General features: G+C 30.0%; 1 protein-coding gene across 1 annotated transcript; it reads left to right on the plus strand.

Annotated features, from left to right (window-relative positions):
* Positions 1 to 23,046: 23,046 nt before the first annotated feature.
* Positions 23,047 to 25,072, plus strand: LOC123193976 (PTI1-like tyrosine-protein kinase At3g15890). The gene is made up of 4 exons (XM_044607075.1): positions 23,047 to 23,093; positions 23,183 to 23,336; positions 24,032 to 24,294; positions 24,385 to 25,072. The coding sequence occupies exons 1-4, from the start codon at positions 23,047 to 23,049 to the stop codon at positions 25,070 to 25,072; spliced, it is 1,152 nt and encodes a 383-aa protein (XP_044463010.1).
* The last annotated feature ends 1,014 nt before the right edge of the window (positions 25,073 to 26,086 follow it).

The following is a 26,086-nucleotide window of genomic DNA, read 5'->3' on the forward strand; positions in this document are numbered from 1 at the left end:
CCACTCCAAGTTCAATTATTAACTTTTTAATCTATATATCCTCTTTTGTCACTTCTAAAAGGGTAATGTATTTGAACTCTATTGTAAAATCAATTGCTATACTTTGCTTGGAGCTTTTCCAACTAACTATACCATCATTCAAACAAAACACAGGGATTTGTAATCATTTTGATCAGCTTGGAAACTGATGTCATTGTAACCTCTTACAGTGAGTTCAAATTTCCCTACATAAACTAATAATGCAACCTTAGTCCTTCTCAGGTACTTCAAGATGCTCTTAACAACTATCCAGCGTTTTTCACTTGGATCAAATTGATATCTATTACAAATGCTCAAGGTTTATAAGACATCAATCCTCATACATAACATGATGTACATGATTGATCCTCTAGCCAATTCATATGGGATCTTACTCATCTTATCTTTTGAAAGATATACACTATGGGACATTGGTAGAAATTCTTTCTTGGATTCTTTCATATCGAATCTAGTTAATACCTTGTCTATGTACATGTTTTTACTTAGGCCCAATAGTCTATGCTCTTTATCTTAATAAATTTTTGTCCTAAGAATGTAGATAACTTCTCTTAAGTGTACCATGAAGAAATACTTGGATAACCAAACCTTTATCGATTATAAATTCAGTATGTCATTTCCAATAATTAAGATGTTATCGACATACAATAATAGAAACGCAATCACATTCCTATCGACCTTTTTGTACACACATGGTTCATTTTCATTTTTGATGAATCTAAACTCATGAACAATTTTATCAAAACAAACATTCTAGCTTCTTGAAGCTTGCTTAAGTCTATAAATGGACTTTTCTAGCATGCGTAGTTTGTATGCTTGTCCATTAACAATAAAACCATCGGGTTGTGCCATATAGATGTACTTTACAAGATTTTAATTCAGGAAGGTACTCTTGACATCTATCTGAAAGATTTCATAGTCATAATATGCAGTTATAGTAAATATAATCTTAATAAACTTAAGCATAATGACTGGCAAAAAGGTTTCATCATAATCAATGCCATACTTCTGAGTGAAACCTTTGGCAACCCATATCATAGTTAATAGATATGCATGTTACCTTCCATGCCAGTTTTCCTTTTTAAAACCTATTGTTGCCTTATGACTTTTAACCCTTCATGTGCATCCACTAGAGTCCATAATTGATTCTGATACATAGAGTTTATTTTGGATTTTATGGCATCCAACTATTTATTATAATTTGAACTTGAAGCAACCTTGTGGTAGGTTTATTCAATATAAAGACCTTTTACTTTTTTAGGTGGTAGAAACAGTATCTTTTAGCAAACTTTAAGTATCCCACAAAGATACATTTTTTGGACTTAGTGCTTAGATTGTTCGAAGTCAATTTCCTGACGTAAACTTTACAACCCCAAATCCTCAAGTAATCAAGATTAAGTTTTTGCCCAAACCACAACTATTACAGAGTTTTATCCATAGATTTAGATGGGACATAGTTTAGTATAAAGACAATAGTTTCTAGGGCATAACCCTAGAAAGACATGGGTAAATTAGTAAAACTCATCATGAACCTGACCATTTCCATCAAGGTCTTATTCCTTTGTTTAGATAAACCATTATGTTATGAGTACTAGGAAGAGTAAGTTAAGATACTATCTTATTTTCCTTCAAGTATTATCTAAACTCAAAACTCAGATATTTTCGAAAGATTTTAATTTGTTCTCTAGGTTGTTTTTCTACTTTATTCTTGAATTCTTTGAATTTATCAAAGTATTCAAACTTATGTTTCATAAAAAACATATAGTCATATCTGCTAAAATCATTAGTAAATATGACAAAGAAGACTTTGTCATATCTACTATGTATTGTTATAGGTCCACACACATCGCTGTGTATGATTCTTGACAATTTAATCGCCCTTTCACTATGTCCAATAAAAAGTGCTTTGACCATCTTAACGAATAGATAAATGATTGTAAGACTTTTTGTTCAAGAAGTCTTGATATATGTTTTGACCCTTTATGGCCTAGTCTACAATAACACAGATTTATGGTATTCAGATCATTCAATTTTAATCATTTATTATTTTGTCCTTTGGGAATTCATTATCTAGTTTCAAAATATATAAACCATTATGCAATTCAACTATTTTATAGAGAATATTATTTAAGCTAATGGTTATAATACCATTAATAATTGAAAATAAATATCTTTCTTTGTCTAAAACAAACATAGAAACTAGGTTTCTAGAAACAGAAGGAACATAATAACAATATTTTAATTTTAAAACTAGCCTAATAGGCAACCTAAGATAATAAACACCTATGACTTATGCAACGACACGTGCTCCATTTTTAACATATTGGTTAACCTCTCATTTGGCAAATAATCTACTCTACTATAGTCCTTGCATATCAGAACAAATATAAGAACCACATCATGTGTCTACAACCTAAGATGAGCAAGAGGAATAATTTATTTCAATGACAAACATACCTGAAATAGAGGCTTCAACTTCTTTCTTCTTGTTGTTTTTTAGAAAGGCTTTGCAATGTCTCATTTAGTGACCTGTCTTGCCACGATAAAAGCAGACAACCTTTCCTTTACTTATACCACCTATAGGTTGAGTTACAATATCATGTTATTTCTTTGCTTTAGGTTTAGGTTTAACCATAGCCTTGAATTTTGATGCTTGTGCTTTAACCACAAGTAGATTAGTCGAAGCTATATTTTGTACTTCTTATTTAGCTTACCTAAGCATATACAATAACTTTTCAAGGGTTTTATTCTTTTTGTTCAAGTTAAAATTAATAATGAAAGTAGCCCACAATTTAGGGAAGGATTTCAACACCAGGTCTATGATAAAGCCCAAAATGGCCAATCGCTCAATATAGCCAACATCTTGATCACATGAGAGCCAACTTGTCCTTTCTTAAAGAGTTTCTAATCAAACAACATATTTGACACGTCATATAGTTCAGTCCTTACATGAGCATCATATAACTTTCGAAAGTGTGTAAGTATGGATTGCACATCAATTTTCTCATATTGTTTTTAAAGCTCAGGTGACATGAAAGTCAACACAAGACACTAAACTTCCATGGAGTCATCAAGATACTTATTAAAAGTATCATTTCACTATTAGGTGGCATTGGGACCAGGCTCAAGGGGTAACAACCTCTCAAGGATATATAACCTTTTTCTCTTGATGTAGAACAATCTAAAGATTTCTATACTAATAAGTGAAGTTGCTTATAATAAGCCTATTTTCTTTTTCAAGAATTAATTGATATGTTTGGTTGACATAGTAATTATGTGATTTACAATTTACAGATAAAAGAATTAGTAATTTTATTTAATTATTAATATTTATTTTAATTATAGATTTAATAATTAAAATGCTCCCACTATTTTTCTCAAGCTAATAGCTTTCACTATTGTACTCAAAAAGTTCTGGTGAACTTCTTAGTGGATCGAGACCCTATCTTATTAATTCTCCCATTCAATTTGGCGAATAAGTTTGAATTAATTGAATACATGATCTCAAGTCAGGTGTTACCCTAATAAATCATTTGATCTTAAATGTGACTCTCGACATCAGTAGGGTAAATACTTCATATCTCCTTGTATCGACAAATGTATTCCCTACTCAGGCCTTTAATATACTTCACCTTCACTTTGGCGAATAAGCAAAGTACATTAATTAAGTCAAACCTAATATGACCATCACAAAATTTTCCACCTAGTGGAAGTATACCCTTTACTTTAGTGAACAAGGTTCCAAAGAATAAGGGCTAAATTAGGGTATTGTGTTGGAAGACATTAATTAAATGTTAGATTTAATATTTAAATTGAAGGTTTTATTATTAGTCTCATTAGATTTTAAGCTACATGTTAGGTGATATATACAAAATAAAACCCAGTCATAAATAATGTCAGGCCTTTCGAGCCAAGAGGAGTTTAACTGATCAACCTAGGTGAATTTTTATCTTCGAGTCTTTGTGTTTATCCTTTCATCTTTAGTCTTCAATCATTACATGACTTTGTTTTTTAGTTACATAATTTTAAGAAAATAAAACAACCTAATCTAAAAGAAGAAAGAGAATAAAGGCAAGGCGCACAAACTCTATCTAGGAATTAAAATCCAAAAATGAAATATAAAATAAAATATAAAAACATCCACAAAGGTTCTTTGGCTGTGTATTGAATACTATGCATACATATATCCATACATATACATACCAAATAAAAAATTAAATTTTTAATTATTATTATCCTAAGTGTCAAATTACATTTTGATCCTTGAAGTTTTGTAAATTTGTAATTTAATCCCAAAGCCTAAGAAAATTTTAATTAAGTCCAAATTCAACAAAATAGGATTAAATTAAAATTTTTAACTTTGTCAGGCATGCAAGTATGAAGTCTAGTCATGCATTTGGAATTCACTAAAATTTTAGAATATTGCACGACTGGAGTCATCGTTTGGCCATGGTTGGAATGCAACCAAGGTGGGGCACCAAACACAAAGAGGCACAACTGAACCAAAGTTGGTCCCATCATGTACTATATGCACACACATGGCTTAAAGCCATAAAAAAGTCATAGTTGAACCAAATTATAATCCAATCATGCCATATTTTTGTGTCATGCACTAAGAAACAACTACAGCTCCATAAAAAATTGTCTAGATGTGCACCACTCATGGTGCAAAGGCTATTCCACCTAACACCCTCCATGCACGGTTGGAATCAAGCTGTGCATGGAGGGTTTTCCAAAACTAGATTTTTGGATTTTCTAATAACAAAAAATCTAGAAGAATTTCATTCTTGGTAAGCCAATCACCAAAGTGAGGGAATATGACACATAAATCATATTCACATTTGCAACAACCCTCGGATAATTAAATCAATAGGATTTGAATTCATGCAACAACATAAAACTTGTTTTCGACCAAAAACTTAAACTTGTAATATCAACAAAACTCAAACAAAATTAAGGAATCATCATCAACAATTTAACATAATTTACATTATACACGATATTCAACAAATTGTGTAACAACACAATCATCTTTATTAATTTTACAGTTTTGATTAATCTGATTATATTCAATCAACATATGAAATCAATTAAAACTAATAGCAGATATATATTTTCATGAAAATATATTAAACAGTGGCTATGATACCACTATAGAGTTTTTAAGGCACCGATAAACAATAATGCAATGAAATTTAAAAATTTTCAAATCAAACAATCCTAAAAATCTTAACTAGGAAACCTATTTTAGAACATATATTCATGAACATGCAAAACACTTATAGAGTGTTTTAGAATTTATACCTGCGTTGATAACTCCTCAAAATCTTCATGTGACTTGAGATTGAATGTTATCCAACCATTGAGAGGTGGCCTTTTGTTATCCATGTGAAGCATGAACATAAGAGAGGCAATCCAAGTGAAAAGGCTACTACAACTTTCCGGTTAGACCAATGTACTTATATGAGAATAAGAGGAAAAATAGAAAAATCACAACTAGGGTTTTCTGCCCATTTAATTCTGTATATCTTGTTTATTTTAATGCATGCTTTTTATATGTATAGGTGTCTAAATATGACAAGAATTTCAACCAAGCTTGACACTTTCAAAACACACATGTACTAGTTGTAAAATAAATGTCCCACCTGACATGTTTTTCAAGTCTTGCATAATTGGACAATTTATTGTCCAGTCATGCCATGCTTTTTATTTTTCAGGGTGCCAGTCGACACCATGGACACCGAGTATACCTTGGTCAAAGTATGGTCAAATAGGTTCTTTAACTCGAATAGGCAAGCCCAATTTTTCAATAATTTCTCTCTCTTACTAAACATCAAGATTATCACCAAATATTCCCTGTCTTTGGGTTCAAAGCAACTCCTATGTGTGTGTGACCTATAAGCTCTCTATTGAATCGATAATGTCTAGATTCAGACCAAATTTTGATGCAAACCAAGATTGGCCTTTAGCAAAACATTATGACCACTTGAACGATAGAGTGTCATTAGACATCTTTTAAGATTTTACAACATTATAGCTACGTACAATTCATTTCTTTCATCAACCATATCTCTCGAGGCTGAGACATAGAAATATGTCTATTTAAGTAATTCCTCGGTATGAATTGATATACATCAATGACTAACATGGATTTGACTACAACCTCATCCCACTATTGTCACAGGTTTAAGCTATCTTAGATGTTATTTAGTATTCTCATGGGAAATATTTTCTTCTATGCTTAAGAGTGACAAATCTTTTAGTAATCAACTATAGTCTCTATGTATCTCATGATATGGGTGATTAATATCTTTATAGTTACCTTAATTACAATGGCACATTAGACAGTGTCAAACCATACCAATCCTCACATGAGACAATTTGTTGACCTTAAGTCAAAAGATCACAAGCACTTACGATGTTCAGAGGATTTATTCTATAGACACTAAAACAACCATTTATATGTATATCCTTTAGTTGGGTCAGTCCAATGAACACGTCTATAACATGCACTTATATATTACACCAAGTTGTCTACAACAACTTCAACATGTGAGAAATGTTACCACTTTTGATAGGATCACTCAACACTATGATAATCTCATTATCATTACAAGTGCTCTTATTTATTGCAATATTGGGATTATGAATGTTTCTATAATCACCACTTAATTTGTACATAGGGTTCTTACAATCAGTCGTGTGATCTCTTTACCACAGTTCTACCATTTTAAAGGCATGTTATTCATCCAATCATATAAATACTCAACATATGAATTGAATGATGATCAATCCTTATATTAATGATTAATATAAAATTACATCCATAAATGTCAAATTGGATTGGCTCTAAGGTACCTACCTTAACACTTAGATGCTTGTATTAAAAGCAAACCTTTTGTGTAGTTATCCACTCACCAGAATGCTTGCAACCATATTTAAGTCAAGTAGGGACCTCTTTTCATCTTGGTTGTTCATTTCTCCTGGATTGCTCACATATCTCGGCCCTTTAACCTTTCAACTCTTTTTGAAACCTCATGATTGGAAACTTATATTGTCCTTATTTCCTTGATTGCCTCTTAGAAGAGCCTGGTCATATCTCAAAGTTGGTGTGACTAAACTATACTGTTCTCTCTTTTTTCAAGCTATCCTCTCTCTTATGACCTCAAATTTGAGAGCATTACCTATTACTTTCATGTATGATCTAGGTAGGTTGTCTCTAGTCAATCATCTTTGGTAATATTAGATCTTAACCCATTTAGTTGGGTAGAAAACTCCTTATCTATACTAGTTATGCCAAGGGCATGTTAGGGCAATGCATTAAATTGGGTAGAGAACTCCTTAATAGTTCTATGCTTTTGCCTTGGGTTGAAATACTTCTAAGCTTAAACATAAAAGGTGTCTGCTACTATAAACTCTTTCTCTAAGGCTTCTCTAAACTCAACTCATGTCATCATATCAGTTTGACAAGCATCACAAAGTGCTTGCTACTAAATCTTGGCATCAACTTTTATTATATAATTGGCATATCAAACCTTCTCATGGTTCGTTATCTCAAAAAGCTTCATTGCCTTTTCAATGTCTTCTAACCAATCATGAGTTGACATTGATCCTATCCTTATATCATGGAACTCTATGGGTTGATACATATTAGCTAGGTTATAAATAAGGTGGATCTATCTTCTATTACCACCTATTCTCACGGATCTCTCCATATGTTTGACTACTATCTCAAGTTAGGGTGATATATCAATAATAGATGGATACTACTTCACAATCAAGGGAGCCTACATTAGATAACTTATACTCTCAAAGGCTTGTCGGTTTACCTTGAAAACCTTTTAAAATATTTGTTGAATTATAAAGTTTTCAATTTGAGGAGTTGTAGCTACGCTAGAAGTTTATCCCTATGCCACTCCCTAGCTACCCTCATAGGTTAAAACCTCATTAACATTAGTATTTCTAACAATCTTTTGGATCTCCTCATCCTAAAACCATGTACATAATCTCAATTGGATGTATCCTAATTTAAATGTAAGTTAAAATAATAATTACAACGATTGGTACGTGGGAGTGGTCAATATCACATGAAGGGCTATCAAAACAATTTTGCATATTCAAACATTTTTGGGTTCCAAAAACTATGCTGTGATATTAAAAATGTAACACCCTTCTTCGGGTACATAACTTTACACAGAATATGCATTTGAAGAGACATGTCGACTTAAAACTTTTCGTGTAGAGAATTTATATCAAATATGCTTTACTAAAGAATTTATATCAAATATGTATTTATTATTTAATAAATAAAAGTAATAGATTCTTGGAAATCAAATTATAAACTCCAATGTGCATAATAAATAAATATAACTTAAATGCATAAATAGATCCAATATTAAGAAATGATAAAAATACCCTTGTCTTCATGCATTACCATAGGATAACCTATTGGCTCCGCCGTTGCTCCGTAACTCTACTTGTAAAACCACATAAAAGAGCACAATGAGTGAAACACACTCAGTAAATAGGTGATTTCATAATACCCTCATAATATATATATCTCAATTAATCAAATAGCCATGTGTCCTTTACTAATCTCTTTGTAGTATTACGGATGTTTTCCAACATCCTAGATGTCCATCCAAATTACATCGATGCCTAGTACCTTATCATCGATGGTAGTGTCATTGTGGATGACTAGTGTTAAACGATGTATATCGACATCATAAACACTTCGTGAAAGCAAAAGACATCCCAAATGTCAATTATAAGTTATACCTTGTACACATATCAGTCTAGCTTAGAGTTATAGATACCATACCATAAGAGCAGTAAGACCTTGAACCTCTCTCATTATTGCACATATATCCCAGATGTTAAGATGTCTAACATTGGTACGTGCACGAGCAGCCTAGTTGTTAAGGTGTTTTACACCAATGTATAACCATCCAAAGATATCAAGGTCACACAAGCCAACCCGGTGCACAAAGATCTCCATTTTACCTTTATCTGTATTGCCTACACCAAGGGTATGTTGGGCCAATGCATTTAGTCAGGTAGAGAACTCCTTAATTGTCCTATGCTTCTACCTTAGGTTGAAATACTCATGGGCTTGAATATAAAGGGTGTACTATTTTAAACTCTCTCTCTCTCTAAGGCCTCTCTAAATGTAGCTCATGTCATCATATCAGTCTAATGACCATCACAAAGTGCCCGCTACCAAATCTTGTATGGCTTAAAGAAGGTACTGAGACAATTGTACGAGAAACAAGACTTTATGAAGACTACTTATGATATTGTGTCTCTGTGCAAAAGTTCTATGATAATGATTTTATTATATTATTGGTATATGTTGATGACATGCTAATTATTGGTCATAGTGCTTCTAGTATTGACAAGTTGAAGTGTGAGTTAAGTAAGTCTTTTGCCATGAAGGACATAGGGCTAACAAACAAATTATTGACATACAGATAATTCATGATAAGAATAGAAAGAAGTTGTGACTATCACAAGAGAAGTATATTGAGAAAATATTTTAGAGGTTTAACATGGACAAGTTAAAACTAGTAAGCACTGTTTTTGCTACTCATTTTAAGTTAAGTACTATTCAAAGTCCTTCCGCGAAAGAAAGAAAAAAAAGATATGCATAAAATTCCTTATGCTCCAATGGTTAGTAGTTTGATGTATGCGATAGTTTGCACAGGTCTAAATATAACTCATGTTGTTGGTATAGTAAGTTCATTTCTCTCTATTCCTAGTAAGGACCATTAGAATGCAGTAAAGTGGATTATGAGATATCTCTGAAGGACTTTTGATTTGAGGCTTTGCTTTAGAAGTGAGAAATCCATTTTTATTAGGTATAAAGATTTAGATTTGGCAGGGCATATTGATTTTAAGAAGTCTACTTTTGATTATTTGATTACTTTCATAAGTAGAGCAGTATTTTGGCAATTGAGATTATAAAAATGTGTTGCATTGTCTATTACTGAGTTAGAATTCATTACTATCACTGAAGATTCTAATGGAGATGTTATGAATGTAGAGATTCTTGCAAGAACTTGGCTTCATGCAAAAGAGATATGTGTTGCTTTGTGATAGCCAAAGTGCTATTTATCTTGGTAAGAACTCAACTTTTCATGCAAGATCGAAACACATTGATGTAAGGTATCATTGGATACATAGTGTCCTTAATAATAAGTTGACTAAACTTGAAAAGATTTACATTGATGATAATGGTTTCAACATGTTAACGAAATCATAACCAAGAGGAAAATTTAGAAATTTTCGCATGATCATTGGATTGGTGTCATCCTCCATGTAGTTGAGAGGGAGAGAATTGTTAGACTTTTGGGTCCCTTCCCATGAGTTTTCTATGATATTCTTTATTTTTCTACAATTGTGTTATTATTGTATTTTATTGCTTTGGAGAGTTGTATACTCATTCGTATGCTAAAAATTGTATACTATTATTTTGGATATAATGGATTAGTTTTTTTTTAGCAATGTCCCATGATTTTATTTTTCACATCGAAAAGATTTATACGTTAAATTGTGGTATTCTTTTCTAGTATACGCGCTTTTAATTGTTTAATATAATAAAATCATATTTTGGTTATTTAATTGCTACCATATATAATTCAATAAAGAAGGGCAGAGTTCGATTTTAGTCTTGTTAGTTTAATTATTTTCTTCCTAACACAAAGCACATACCAACATTACGGACAAATTGATTTGGTGCTATTTTTTTGGTTTCATAACATTCTTTTTTATTAAAATGAGTTTTTAACATTATATTTTTCATTGTTTTTTTCTTTATGCCAATCTTTATAAAAAAAAAAATGTCTAAGATTTTACTAATATTCTATACAAAAATTATTTTGTTAATATTTCTGTAAGCTAATTTGAGTTAGGCTTACAGGCCTCTTATATTTTAGGTAGGATAACTCTTGCCTAACTTGGGTTGGGCCTTGAATACCCAAATCCAAAACATTGGTTTGGCGTTGACATCTTATATGAAAACGATTAAAGAAGAAAATATTTTATTTAATCACCACATTATTAAAATGGTTTCTTGTGTTTTCAATTTAAATTGCCAAATAAGTCAGATGGAATAGCCAAATTGGAGTCCCTTTAGCCATTCCAAATCAATTATTAATATGTATTTACCTTCAAACCTTTCTTTATTTGGTTCATATTTGACTAATATTTCTAAACAAATAGGTAAAATCCATTAATAACATTATATGCAAAATACAAATATGGGTACAAAAATTGAAGTGTAATTATGTTATTTGGTATTATTTTATTTTTAATTCTAAATCACTAGATCACATGATGATATTTTAGTGTTTATGCCTAATTTTAGTATATAAAGTATTATTAAAAGTTGATTTGTCATTTTCAAATAGAGATAAAAAATTATATTCCTTATGCATATAGTAAAGAAGATTAATTGGGGACATAAAGACTTGTTGCCTAAGAAATAGTGCTAAACTCAAAAAGATTGATGGAGGGGTGGGTTCCATTTGATCCAAATCCAAATAAGGATTAACTCAGGCTTAACTCATTTGATTGGTCGTTTTTGTATATTAGAAAAATTATCAAAAAGTTGTTGAGAAAAAAAATTGCTAGAGACGAAGAAAAAGAATCGTCAAAAAAGAGTAAAAGTTATTGAATAAGTTGAAAAGTTGTTAAGAGAGGTTGAAAAGTCACCGAAGAAGATGAATTTAGCGATGATCTTCTAATGACTCAGTTGAGTCAAAATGGCTCAACTTAATTTTAAACTGAGACTACCTTTGCTTGTTCAGCTCATTCGAGTTAAACTGTGATATAAACTCAAACAGTTTAGATTGAATCCACCTATAGACTTATGCCCTTTTATGCTAAAATTAGAAATTATACATACTAAAGTATTTTTAATTTCTTAAACATCTCGTAGAAATGATAGCATATTATATGACACAGACATGTTAATGGGTTGGGTAGACTCCGACTCGACCTATCGGGCTAATAGACTAGACTAAGCCCTAGGCTTATATAGTAATGGGCCTTCGGGTGCGGCTGACCCATTGATGTGTGAAGACCCAAGGCCCAACCCTATATATATAGGGCTAGACTGGGCCGGCCCATTTAAACAATATTTAAAAAAAAAACTTTAATCAAAATTTTTAAACACAATTTTTTTTAATTATTAAAACTGAGGACAATATCCCGAACATTTTATTTATAATCTCTCACTTATGGTAGAGAAATACTATTGTTACATGATAAAAAATATTATAAGATTATAACATAGTACAAATAAATTAATTTATATACTGTGTAAATTACAAAACATAAATAAAATGCATATACTATATTATTTATCTACTCATCTTCAACATTCAAATCTCTAAATTTTTCAAAAATATCTTCTGCCACACGATTTTGTATTTTAAAATCAGCTTTGACCCAATCCTTTATACACATTATTACCTCGACCATGTTAAGGTGTAAATTGGATCATCTATCATCCAACAAGCATTCACCTACACTAAAAGCAAATTTTGATGTTATAGTTGACATCAGAGACGTTAGTAGATCTTGGGTCATGGCAAGAAGCACAGGAAAAGTTTTTACCTTCTCTTTCCATCATGCCAAAACATCTAATTTTTCAACATTATATCTTTGAATAATTTTTGGATAATGGTCAATATTGATATAATTATAAAATTAACTATAATTTGTACTTTGATTGACAGGTTGTTTACCTTTAGGCAAAAGAGACTGTATGCGTGACTTTTTTTGCTTGAACTACTGGAACTTATCTCTGGTGTAAAACTTTGTCTAATCCTTCCATATTTTTGTTCATAAATACCATATATATCAAGTAAAAAATCTTGAACACATTTAACGGAATTAACATTGCTATTAATTGACAATTTTTCATTAATAACCTAAAATAAATTTTGTAATCCATTAGTTTTTACCCTATGATCTAAAACAATAGCTGTAGAATAAAGTAAAAGAATTTCACTCCAATATTTTTAAATTTTTGTTCTATTTGCATAGATATATTCTGGAAAGTATGATGAGAGTGATGATATTAATGTTCTTTAAAAATATCACTTATTTCTACCATACTATATATTGTTAAACAAGTTATTTGATAATACACTATTGAGCAATGATTTGTGACTGTCTTCAATGACTCTAATATGTTTATTAGAGCCATAGCTATTTCCTAATCTTGATTTATCAAAAAAAGGGATTTGCCAAATCTTTTGGTTGGGTATTGAAATATCATATTATAAGAACTTTATACCTTTCGCATGATTTCAACATAAGGTAAGTTGAATTCCACCTAGTTTTAGTATCTATTTTTAATTTTTTTCTTCTGAACCTCACTGATTTACATAATTGATGATATACTTGTACTTATGATGAGGATGATAAAATATATGCAATGACATGTCTAATTGCTTTATTATTATTTTTGGTTATTAAATTAATAACATGATATGCACACCAAATATAAAATAATTTTTTATTAAATAGAGGAGATAAATAATTATACATATATTTAATAATTTTATCAATATTTTTGGTATTATCAAAAGTAATTGAAAAAATAGAATTATTAATTTTATATTTATAAAAAATATTTGCTAATGCACGATAAATTGTCAAATTATCATGTAAATATTATAAATTTTTAAATGCAATAATTTTTTTGTATAACTATCAATCAAAATTAATATAATGGGTAGTTGCACAAAGATATCATATATGTTGATTTGTAGTAGTTCATAAAGTAGAAGTTATTGAAATAACACTATTTAAATTACTTAATTCTCTAATAACTTTTAATTTTATTAATTCATAATTTCTCAAGATGTCTGACCTAGTCTTGGCCACGGTTCATGAACCGATGGTTTTGGTTTGAAATTGCCAGTTCACGGTTTGAAAAAATAAGGACCTCGAACCGAAATCATAATAGGACGGTTCGTATTCGGAACCAATGGTTTCGATTCATGACCCTAGTTTGAAATCGACAATTTCGATTTGAAACTGACGGTTTCAGTTCGAAACTGACATTGAACCGTCAATTCTAATACATAATCTTGATTTAATTTTTAAATTATTAATTACAATAATTGAAAATTAAAAGAAAGGGTTGGATTTAATTTTTCAATTAAGTTTCCTATGTATCTTTTTGGGGTTTAGAAGAATCAAAGCCTATGTAGTTCTCTTACCTTTGCATATCTAATAGCTGACAATACCCCTTTACCTTATCATTCACCTTCACTATCTTGAGTATTATTTCTCATCATCGAACTATCCGTAGTTAAATCAAGCGATTTTTCTTTGAAGTCTACTTTTATATCTTGTTGACGTAATTCGGCTCTTGTCCAATCGTCCACACATACTTGGGCTTCAATAGATTTGGGAGCCAAACTTGATTGCCACTCATCTAATATATTACTCCCTTGACTAAAAGTTTGTTCTACTGTGACAGTTGATATTGGTGCTGTCAGAACTTGTTTAGCAATAGCTGCTAATGTTGAAAAAGTTGATGCATGTTGACTCCACCATTCTAAAACTAGAAAGTCTTTACCTATATTGTTATCACCAAACTCAAAAATAATAGTTAAATAAATATCAAGCTCCGAGGTGGAGCCTAATATTTCTCTTGGTCTTTTACCCCTTTGCATCATAATATGATTACCATAACTCATATTTTGGATTGATGATGGGGTAATAGGTGGTAGAGAGGAAGAAAAACCACCTTGGTTGTCATAAATTAATGAATATTCAACATAAATTTCTTTAATTAAATTCATAATGTTAGTTATAGTTAATGAAATATTAACTTCATCCTCACAATCTAATTGTAAACATTCATAATATAATGTTAAATAATTTGTGACACCATCTAATTTAAATCTAGGATAAAAAAAACATGCAACAAGAAAAAGTTATAGAATTATTTTATAGTAACTTAACCATTTTGTTTTCATTAAAAAAATAGCTTATTGTAGAATAATATCTTGTTCGGCTTCTTGTAAAGCCCCAATAATATTAACAGCTTCATTTAAAAACAAATGAGAAGTGAGATAATAAACCCCACTTAAAGTATATGTTGTATTATTAAAATTTTTTAATACATTTAAAATTGTTTTATAAATATCACAATATTAGGGATATAATGTAACTTATGGTACATGTTGTGAAATAAATGAGCATAATAAATCCCTATAATCAAAAGACTCGTTAAGTAATTCATATGTTAAATTCCAACGAGTCGGCACATCTTTAGGAAATCTTTTTGGTCTTCTATTATATTGTTTATAAAATTTTCCCCATTCTTTCATAGTTTGGGGATTTGTCCATAAAAATGAAATTGCTATTTTTATTGGACTAACATAATTATTAAGACAATGTAAACTATCATGTACACATAAATTTAATACATGACATGCACATCTAATATAAAAAAATCTACCACCTAAGTTAGGTTTGCAAATATTAATTAAATCATTTATTGAGGTAGTATTTGAACGTGCATTATCAAATGAAATTGAAAAAATTTCATAAAGTAATTTATATTCTTCTAATATTCCTTTAATTATTTTATAAATATTATCGGCCGTATGTCATTCATCAAATACCCTAAATGCTAAAATTCTTTTTTGTAATAGAAAATTGTCATCTCTCCAATGACAAATTATACTCATATAAGAGTGAACTTGCCAATGGTCACTCTAAATATCACTACATATAGATACACGTTTATCAAAATTTGTCAAAATTTGAATTAATTCTCTTTTTTGTTTTTTATATAAACTAAATAATGTTTTTTTAATGTGTTTCTTGAAATAGTTTTATGTGCATGATTTAATGTAGTTTTACAATAATTATTAAAACCTAAATTTTCACCAAAACTAAATGCTAAATGATCTATTGCTACAATTTTTACAAATTCTTCTTTACTTTTATTAACACTATACATAAATAAAGATTTGTGTGTAGAACCATACCCGATTATTTGTGTTTGGCCTTAGTTTTGTCCTATTTTTTCCAGATGCTTTGACTCCAAGTGCCTTTTGAATGTCCCGTATCCACTTCCTTGTTTAAATTTATAAATTTGCCTACAATAATTGCAAGCAACATCGAAATTACCATATTCTTTTTGTATTTTCTTGAAATAAATCTTGAAAATATCGGATGTAAGAATTTTTTGAGAGTGTTGTTCTATCTCCATCTATTGTTGATGTTGTTGTTGTTGTTGTTGCTCCACCTTTACATACTGACTTTCACTCTCTTATGTTGAAAAATCATTTATAAATTGATTTTCATTCACATTTGATATATGTGAATATTGACCAAATCTTCTATTACCAGAAGAATTTCAACTACTTGTCATTTTTTGATAATAAATAAAATTAATTATATAAAATAAATTATATGATTAATTATGAAAGATAATAAAAAAATAGTAAATAAAATTAATTATAGAAATAAATTCTATAATTAATTATGAATTGTATAATAAAAATAGAAATTAGAATTAATAAAAAATTAAGAAAGAATTTAATTAAATTGAAGATAATTTAATTGAATTGAAAGATTGAAAGAGTATTAAAAATTGAAAGAATAAGAATGAGAATGAGAGTTTGAAGGGTTGAGTGAGAGAGTGAAGAGATTGAAATTTGAATGGAAATGGGTATATATATATAGGAAGAAATTTGTTTAAAAGAATTTTAAAAAATAGGGGTTGAAAATGCGATTTTAAAAATTGCAGGGGACCAACGGTCCCTTGCAAAAGTACTGAAAATTGTAGGGTTGTAGGGGACCAATGGTCCTCTGCAATTTTCAAATGTGCAGGGGACCCAGTCCCCTGCACATTTGAGCAGTGAACCAACGGTTCCTTACGCAAGGAACCGTTGGTTCATTTAATAAATTTTAAAAAATAAAAAAAATTCAAAAATTTCGGTTCAGCACAGTAAACTGTCGGTTTACATGTTAGTTCATAACCCGAGTGTGAACCGACGGTTTCACGATTCAAAAATAGGTCAACCGAAACCAAACTACTAAAATATAGTTTCGATTTCGATTCAGTCCGATTTTGGGTTTATCGGTTCTAGTTTCGATTTTATCCAGGTCGATTTCGGTCCAGTTCATGAGCTAAACCGGCCGGTGTCTAGGTCTAGTCTGACCTAAGAGTTGACCTAGAAATTCTTTTAAATGTTGGTTGAATACTATTTTGCATAATCTATTATAAAATTTCATCTTTTGCATAACTAAAAGGTTGTTTAAAAGCAACTATGTACCTAACCATATAGTCTCGCATTTTCATTTGATCGTATGTGAAAGTTAACATTTCTCTCATGTGTTCGGAACCACTCGGGCCTATTACTAAACTGGCATCAAGATCAATGGACTGACATTGGGTGAATGCAATTTGTTTTTATCCTCTGAGCTCGTGTGAAATATTTTTTACAGTAATGAATGACGTGTCAATGAAGATGTCCATCCCTCTTGTACTTGCATGTGTCCAATAAGAACCACAATGTTTATATACTGCTCCATCGAACTGCTCCCACACCATTGACATTTATTTTCTTTTTCTCTTTGTCGAATAATGAGAACTTGCACCTATACCACTTTCACCTGTTGGTGCTCCACTTATTCCATCTTGTGCATCATCAATAATATCATCAATGTCAGCATGATAATATTCAAATGAATTGAATTCATTTGATATTAGATCCATTTGCAATATTTTGTAATGATAAAATTGAAATAAAAATGAAATTATAATTATAAATAATTATTATTTACGAATTCAGAGAGTTAATGAGAGAAAATGAGATTGAAAATATAATGAAAGAATTGAGATTGAAAGATTTGTAAATAAAATTGAAAATAAAGAAAAGTTAAATTGGTTTATATAAAAAAAATAAATTAAAAAATTAAAAAAAATTAAACAACAGCTTCTACCTTAGGAGAAACTTGTGGCAAAAGCCTTAGTTGCTTCCGCCACAAGCAAACAAATATTTTTTTTTAATTTTTATATTTTTACATAGTGTCGGGGTAGGTCAGGTTGACCCATGGGCCTACTACTAAAGCTCTAAGTCTGGCCTAGCACACTATAGTGTCGGGTCGGGTCTTTTTGTGTTAGGCTTTATTTTTGTGTTTTGGCCCAACCCAATTGATATGTCTAGTATAGCACAAATATATAATTAATAGTACATAGTTATAGTGATATACATACAAAGTAAACATTCTAATTTAGATTTTAACTGATAAATTAAGAGTATTTTAATTATATTAAAATGACAAAATTATTACATCATCCTACAATTAATGTTGTCATGACCTTCCTACAACTATGTCACTTGGATTAATAAAATTATATATATTTAATTTTAAGTATTCAATCAAATACTTTGATTATATGTCATTATGTGATTATGAGATTTTAAATTAAAAATAAATTTGAATTTCTAGTAAGTAAATTTGTGTATTATTATACTCATTTGTCGTATTCTACCATTTTCAACATGTTCATTCATATTTTTGAGCCTAAAATGTATAAAATGTGTATTTTATATACTTACCATATTAAACTTTTGCATTATACATGGCTGTATTTTTTAAAAAATTTTCTTAAATAAATGATAAAATGACATCATTTTACAATACACAAAATAATGTTATTTTACATAAAATATATAACACCTAACCCAAAGAGTAAAAAATTGCGTTCATTTTCTTTTAATATAAAAAATCCTTGCAATCACTTTTTTTTTCTTCTTGATTTCTATTTTCACCATCAACTCGTCATTTTATGCTTCAATTTGTTGATAGACAATTCACATTGGTGATCTAATTAAGATAAGAAACCTATTATTTTATTAGATTTATACTGAAATATTCTTGCAATGATAGATTTTAACCTTTATTATTTTAATTATAAATAAAAGTTGAAATTGATTGATAATGGTTTGATAATTTTTCCTTTTATCTTTATCATTTGACATTAGAGCCAATCTTGAACTATAAATGAAATTACATATGGATCTAATTAATCCTATTTTGTAATATAATTATTAGACCTTAAAGTTCTTTTAAGTCAAGGCAAATGACACATGATGAGATGGAAATTTTAGAGATGTAATATACTTTCTATAGATTTTTTAATATAAGGTGTGGGGTTTTTTAAATTAAAATTTAATGCTCAAATGTTTTTTTTTTTCAATTCTTGAAGATTATATCTACATGATTTTAATCTTACTTGGCTATAGAGAACAAAGGTAAAATATAAATCATTTACACTTGCTAAATCTCTTCATATAAAATAAAAAAATAAACTATTATGATATTTAATAAGCTGTTTTATGTGTTTGAGAGACTATAATTGAATTATGACTACATATTGCGCTTGAAAGTACTGATATTATAATTTGAAAATTGATTCTATTACGTTATGTTAAGTCTAATGACCAATTAAATAATTTCAATTGAAATGCTACGACAATTTTAATTAAATGTTTCATGAAAAATGCTAAAATTTTGATTGATATTATTTTATTTTTGAAATCGTATAATTGATAATATATTATATTAAACTAATACATACACGTTTTATATTTTTTTCCATATTCAAATTTTATAAGCGTATTTTTACAAAAGTACTTTTTACCATTTGTCATATTATATTTGTATAATTTTAGTATCGTTTTTTTTTAGTCCTCGTATTTACTGAATAGACTTGGATTAAATATTTGAAGTATAGCATTACTTATAAATTCTAATGCAAATCTCATTACAAATAATATATATAAAAATCGTAGTCTCAAGGGAAATTTATATCTGGGTTTACTTGTTTACCTAATCGCTATATAAAAACACAACAATAAATATTGAAAAGTATTATGTCTCTCTTTATAATTATAAAAAGTACACCTAAAAATATAGATATATTGTGATATATATATATATATATATATATATATATATATATATATATATATATATATATATATATATATATATATGTATGTATGTATGTATGTATGTATGTATGTATGTATGTATAACTCATCATAATAGCATTCAATACTTTTCATGAATATACTACACATTAGTTAATCACACTTACAAGCAAAGAATGAGGCATTAATCTATTTCTTTATAATTGTCTTTTGGTAGGTGGATTTTCAAAATATATTAATCCAAATTTCTTCTTTGACAGTGAAATGATAAAGACTAGTCTCTAATTAAGAAAAAAATTGCATAATTTTCTTACTAATTAACTAGATCTACCATCTTAAATTTCTTTCTAAATCATTCCACCCATGCCGGGTTAGCAAGTGTTCCAAATGGGAAAATTCAATAGTCAATGAAAATGACGAGGTTTAATCATAATTAATCAAATTAATTATAAGATTGGGCCAAGCCAAACCAACTTGAACATTAACGTTTTATATATATATAAACAAAAACATTTACTTTAATTATATTATCATTTCAAGACTAAACCAATCATATTAAATAAGTGAAACCGTAGATTCAATGACTAGTCCTATAACTACTATACTAGGTAAATAAAAAATTCAATCTTAATATATTGTCAATAGATTTCGACCTATACTCTCTTACTTGAACACCTCCAATATTTGTTACTTAAGCTTGCCCTTGGGCATTAATGTAATGTAATATTTGTTGGATTTATATAATTCAAATGCCCTTCTTCTCTAATGGACAGAAGAAACTTTAATTTGGGAGATCATTTGAAATGTCATTTGGCGATTTGGAAGAGAATCATGGAATATTAAAATGGGGAAAAAGGGTGGCCAATCTTGCATCATCATCTCCTAAATTTTGAATATGTGTCGTGCCTTGAAGTTTGATAGAATATGGAGAATATTTTTGGAAGTTTTATGAATTGTTGGATTATTACTTTTGGTTTATTGGTTTTCTTAATTAAGATATTGTTAGATGGATTGCAATTTTGATAGGTGTGAGATATTTTGTTATGAAGTAATGTTACTTGTAAAAATATTTTAGTATATAAATGAGTACACAGATAATATATCATTATGTGATTGAGTATTATTTTTTACTTAATTTAAAATCATCTATCATATGATGATATATTATCCGTATATCTAATTGTATATTCAAAAATATATATACATAGTTTTATTACTTGTTTTGACCTAATATATTTGTAACCGTAGGCTAAAATATAGACTAAGGGGTGAGCTTTTCTTTCACAGTTATACAACCAACATCTAACCCATTTCCTAATCGACTGTCACATAGCCAATGCCATTAAATGAATGCCTAATTTGATGGATCATTATGTTAAAACCGAAATCGTTGCATAAATATGTACATGGATAAAATTTACATAAGAATTACCAATTAGCTGGATTAACTTGTACATTAAAAAAAAAAGATGTTTGGAGTTGGGAAATTATATCTTAGATTTGACGGACCATCTAATGATATACTCAATACCCGACGGTCTCAAAAGATGCTTTAATGGAGTTCCTAAGTTGATTTTTATTAACAAAACTGCATAATTATAATAATAATTACTCAGAAGATTGCATTTTTAATTTAAATATGTGGAGTGGATCACATTTTTTGATCCAAAGTTGTTTCAAATTAAATTATGACATATATAATACTTTTTCACTAAAAATTAAACACTATTACTAGAAAAAAAAACAGTGCCAAGAAGTAATATTACCATTTTATCACTATTATATCAATTTTCAAAATTACAAAATACCTACAAATTAACGAAATTATAAACAATGTTAGCTCAAATGACAATAAGTTGCAATGCGAGAGGGTGGTGGGGGTCGAAGTTCCTAATGATGGTGAGATTGCAACAATGGTAAAACACGTTGTCAACTATTAAGATTTCTAATTTAATATAACAATTTGTATCATCAGTTGTGTTCATATTGTGTTAATTTAGGTTTTAGGTTAGAATCTGATAATTTCTAATTTATCCGAAATTGTGTACTATTTTTACTCATATAAGTGTTTTTAATATTTTAATTTATTTATCAAATGATCAAAATGTACTATCAATAAAACACGAAATATAATATTTTATCTTGTTTACAAATGATTTAAAAATTATATACCAAAACATTTAAAATATATCAATAATCTTATTAACTAAATCATATTTTCTCTACTGAATAATAAAATAAAATATTTAAATGAAAATAAAAAATAATATAAGTAATTACAATTATACACTATATAGATTTATTAGGATTTTAACTACTGTTGATATTATGCTTTAACATTTTTTATAATTTATCTGTAACAAATTCAACTAAAATAACATTTCTTTAAATATTTGTTTTAGTTTGGATTACTTTTATGTCAGTTATAATATTACTTGATTTAGTTTTGAATTATATTGAATTGCCCAAAATAAATTAGATATAAAAAAACTCAACTCAAACTTAATTTTTTTCGTATTGTGTCGTGTTAAAAATTACTAGTTCTAATTTTAATAGATTGTAAGAACTGGAACACGAGATCTCAAACCTTTAAAAAATGGTCAAACTGTCATCTTTAAATATTTAAAGAGATATGCAAAAGGTTATTTTATATTTTTTACAAAATATATAGATTGTGAAATTACTATTATAGATTGTGGCATTAATTTTTTTAAACGGAATTTGATTTTGAGTGAAAAATATTATTTATGCCTTCACTGGTAGATAAATTTTTTGGTCTAAACCTTGGGTGGGAAAATGTGATTTAGTCAAGTATATATTTACGATTTAGTCAAATATTTATTTACAATATCTTCAACATTTTCCCCTTGGTTTAATTCCGTTAAAGATTCCACCATAACCAAAGCCGGCCATGGGCGGCTTGGGCTTTCGTATGAAATGACCAGAATCGCCATTTTTGTGGTTTAAAAGAAGAAACTCCATCAGAAAATCTGAACAGGATGCTTTGAAAACCATCCTGTAGAGTAAAACTATGGGATCAACCTTGAGTTGTTGTGGCTCGGAGAAGGTTGAAGAAGGGTACATACATAAACCTAAACCCTAAATATTGATTCTGTACTTTTCATGTTATAAATATAACTAAATTTTGCCCGTCTTCAATATTGCAGGATAAATACAGTCACTGCTGCTAATCATGCAACATGGAGGATATTTTCTTACAAGGAGCTGTATACCGCTACCAATGGCTTCAGTGAAGATAACAAGCTTGGAGAAGGTGGTTTTGGCAGTGTCTACTGGGGAAAAACTTCTGATGGCCTTCAGGTAATTAATCAATGAACTCATAATAGTTTCTTCTTATTGAGTCCTAAGAGTTTTACATTTGGATGATTAAGGGGGATTTTATTAGGATAGATCAATCACTTAATAGGTTTTTTTTTTTTTTTTTTGAGGCGAGTTTTAGATTTCAAACATCTCAATGTGTAGGGTTTCTTTGGGAATGACAACTTGACCTTAAAAATAGGGTCTATGGATTCTTTGACAAATAAGAATGAAGGCAAAAACAATTCTTCAGAAATAGGGATAGGGCTGTGATAGGGATAGATGCATCCCATCCCATTTTGTAAGTATAATCAATGAAAATATTCATGATTTTTTTAATTATTTATCATAATGCTATTAATATGATAGTACTTAAGTGAAGATGACACAAAGAGAACGGTGAGAGAGAGGGGATTGGGAGGAATTATTTCCAATGTCGGACGAGGATTCCCTCTGATACTTGTAGCGGGGATGGGAAGCAGATGGGCATGTGTCTCACCCTGCAGAGACAGGGATCCCCGCCCCTCCTGTCCTTGTTGAAATCTCTAGGTTTAGAGTAAATCCTAGCTCTTAGAGTCATTGTCAGCTGGAGACTCAGCTTTTAGGATCTATTGTTAAATTATGAGTGAGAAAGTGAAGCTCATATCTATAATCAATTTAATATGACATTAGGCGTAATCTATTATTTTTTAATGTAGATAGCAGTGAAAAAATTGAAAGCTATGAATTCGAAAGCCGAGATGGAATTTGCAGTGGAAGTTGAAGTTCTTGGAAGGGTAAGGCACAGGAATTTGTTGGGCCTAAGAGGGTACTGTGCTGGGACTGATCAACGCCTCATAGTTTACGATTACATGCCTAATCTGAGCTTGCTCTCTCATCTCCATGGCCAATTTGCCAACGAAGTGCAGTTAGATTGGAAAAGGAGAATGAAAATTGTGATCGGCTCCGCCGAAGGCCTCCTGTAAGATCCATTACAGACGCCATGCTCATTCAAGATATGAAAAAATTTTATGTCAAAGGGCCAGATTTTGACTGTTCTTTTTCTCATCAGGTATTTACACCATGAGGTGACTCCTCATATCATTCACAGAGATATAAAAGCCAGCAATGTTCTCCTGGATTCGGATTTTGAGCCACTGGTTGCGGATTTCGGATTCGCCAAGCTAATTCCTGAAGGCGTCAGCCACATGACCACCAGGGTGAAGGGAACTTTAGGCTACCTAGCTCCAGAATACGCCATGTGGGGCAAAGTTTCCGAGAGTTGCGATGTTTACAGCTTTGGAATTCTTTTGCTTGAAATCCTGACAGGAAGAAAGCCAATCGAAAAACTTCCAGGAGGAGTCAAAAGAACCATAAGCGAATGGGCAGAGCCCCTCATTCTGAAAGGCAGATTCAAGGATCTAGTTGACCCAAAACTCCGAGGGAACTTCGATAACAATCAGTTGAAACAAGCTATCAATGTCGCCGCCCTGTGTGTGCAGAGCGAGCCCGAGAAGAGGCCAAACATGAAGGAGGTCGTGAATATGCTTAAAGGGTCTGATCCTCGAGGAAAGGTGGTGCAAATGAAAATCGAAAGTGTCAAATACAAGGAAGAATTGCTGGCTATGGATCAAACGAGTGATGATGATGATGGTGGTTACGACGGTGATGAAAGTACTTTTGGAGTTTTCGGTGCCATGGAGGTCCCGAAAATGCAAGATCCTTATAATAAGAATCGGAAAACGCATAAGTATGTATGAATAAATTCTGAATTATCATATTTTGACTACTAATTTGTCGGATATGAATTTAAATTATGAATTTTTGTTTGGGAAAATGTCATAAATATTTTGCATGTTTATATTGCCATTTCTATGTATAGAACACCGATTTATTATTTGCATATCAGTATAGATTTCTTTATTCGTTCAAGAAAGCTTTATTGTTATTTAAACAAAGTATAGGGGTGGATTTAATTTGAGTTGTTTGAGCTTAATTGATGTTTCGCATGAACAAAGTAAGTTTGAGCAAAGGTATTCCCTACCCGAGATCAAATTGAGTCAATCTCACTTAATTGAATTTTCAAAAAGTTGTTCGCAGGTTTTTTTTTTTTTAACCAGATTTATCTTTTCTTGTGGCTTTTTTAAGCTTTTTTATAATTTTTTTAAATTTTTAAAAACCCTTCTTTTTCTTCTTCAACAGTCTTCCCATGGCTTTTTCATAAAACTCATTGTCAATCCACTAAGTGGAATTAATCTCGAACAAATCATTTGAAGTTAAAATCCAACTTGAGTTTACCCTTGTTTGGGCTTAACTCAAATCCACCATGACAAAGTCATAAAATTGCCCAAGGAAGCAATGGTAAATGTTGAAAAAGGCCCTAGCTCTCAATTTCAAGGGCAGTTGTTGGCCTATAATTACCCAGCCCAACGTCACCCAAGCCCAGGCCTGGAGTTGCTTATTTAGCCTTAAAAGTCAGTTTCTTCATTTGGGCTCTCTCTTCCAAAGTCTAACACTCAGGTATCAGTGCATATTCAAAATATATTTAGCTTATAAGTATGGAGATCGAAATTTATATCATAAAAAAATAATTAATTTGTGTTAAGGTATTACTCATGTTCTATATATTAGATGTGAGACTTTTAGTCTCTAACACTTTCCCTCAAGTGCAACCACCATAGGTCGTTAAACCCACCTTTTTGACTGAATCTGTTTGGATAGGTATATTATTACTTATATTTAGGAACACTTTATATTGTTAAGCCTGTTGTCTG

Source organism: Mangifera indica, chromosome 13 (genome assembly GCF_011075055.1).
Source record: "Mangifera indica cultivar Alphonso chromosome 13, CATAS_Mindica_2.1, whole genome shotgun sequence".
Taxonomy (NCBI): Eukaryota; Viridiplantae; Streptophyta; class Magnoliopsida; order Sapindales; family Anacardiaceae; genus Mangifera; species Mangifera indica.

What these genes read in the sequence shown, in the direction of transcription:
- LOC123193976 (XM_044607075.1), top strand. Translation starts at nt 23,047, where the DNA reads ATGGGATCAACCTTGAGTTGTTGTGGCTCGGAGAAGGTTGAAGAAGG. An exon ending in AAACTTCTGATGGCCTTCAG is followed by an intron (nt 23,337 to 24,031) that starts GTAATTAATCAA and finishes TTTTTAATGTAG; the next exon opens with ATAGCAGTGAAAAAATTGAA. An exon ending in GGCTCCGCCGAAGGCCTCCT is followed by an intron (nt 24,295 to 24,384) that starts GTAAGATCCATT and finishes TTTTCTCATCAG; the next exon opens with GTATTTACACCATGAGGTGA.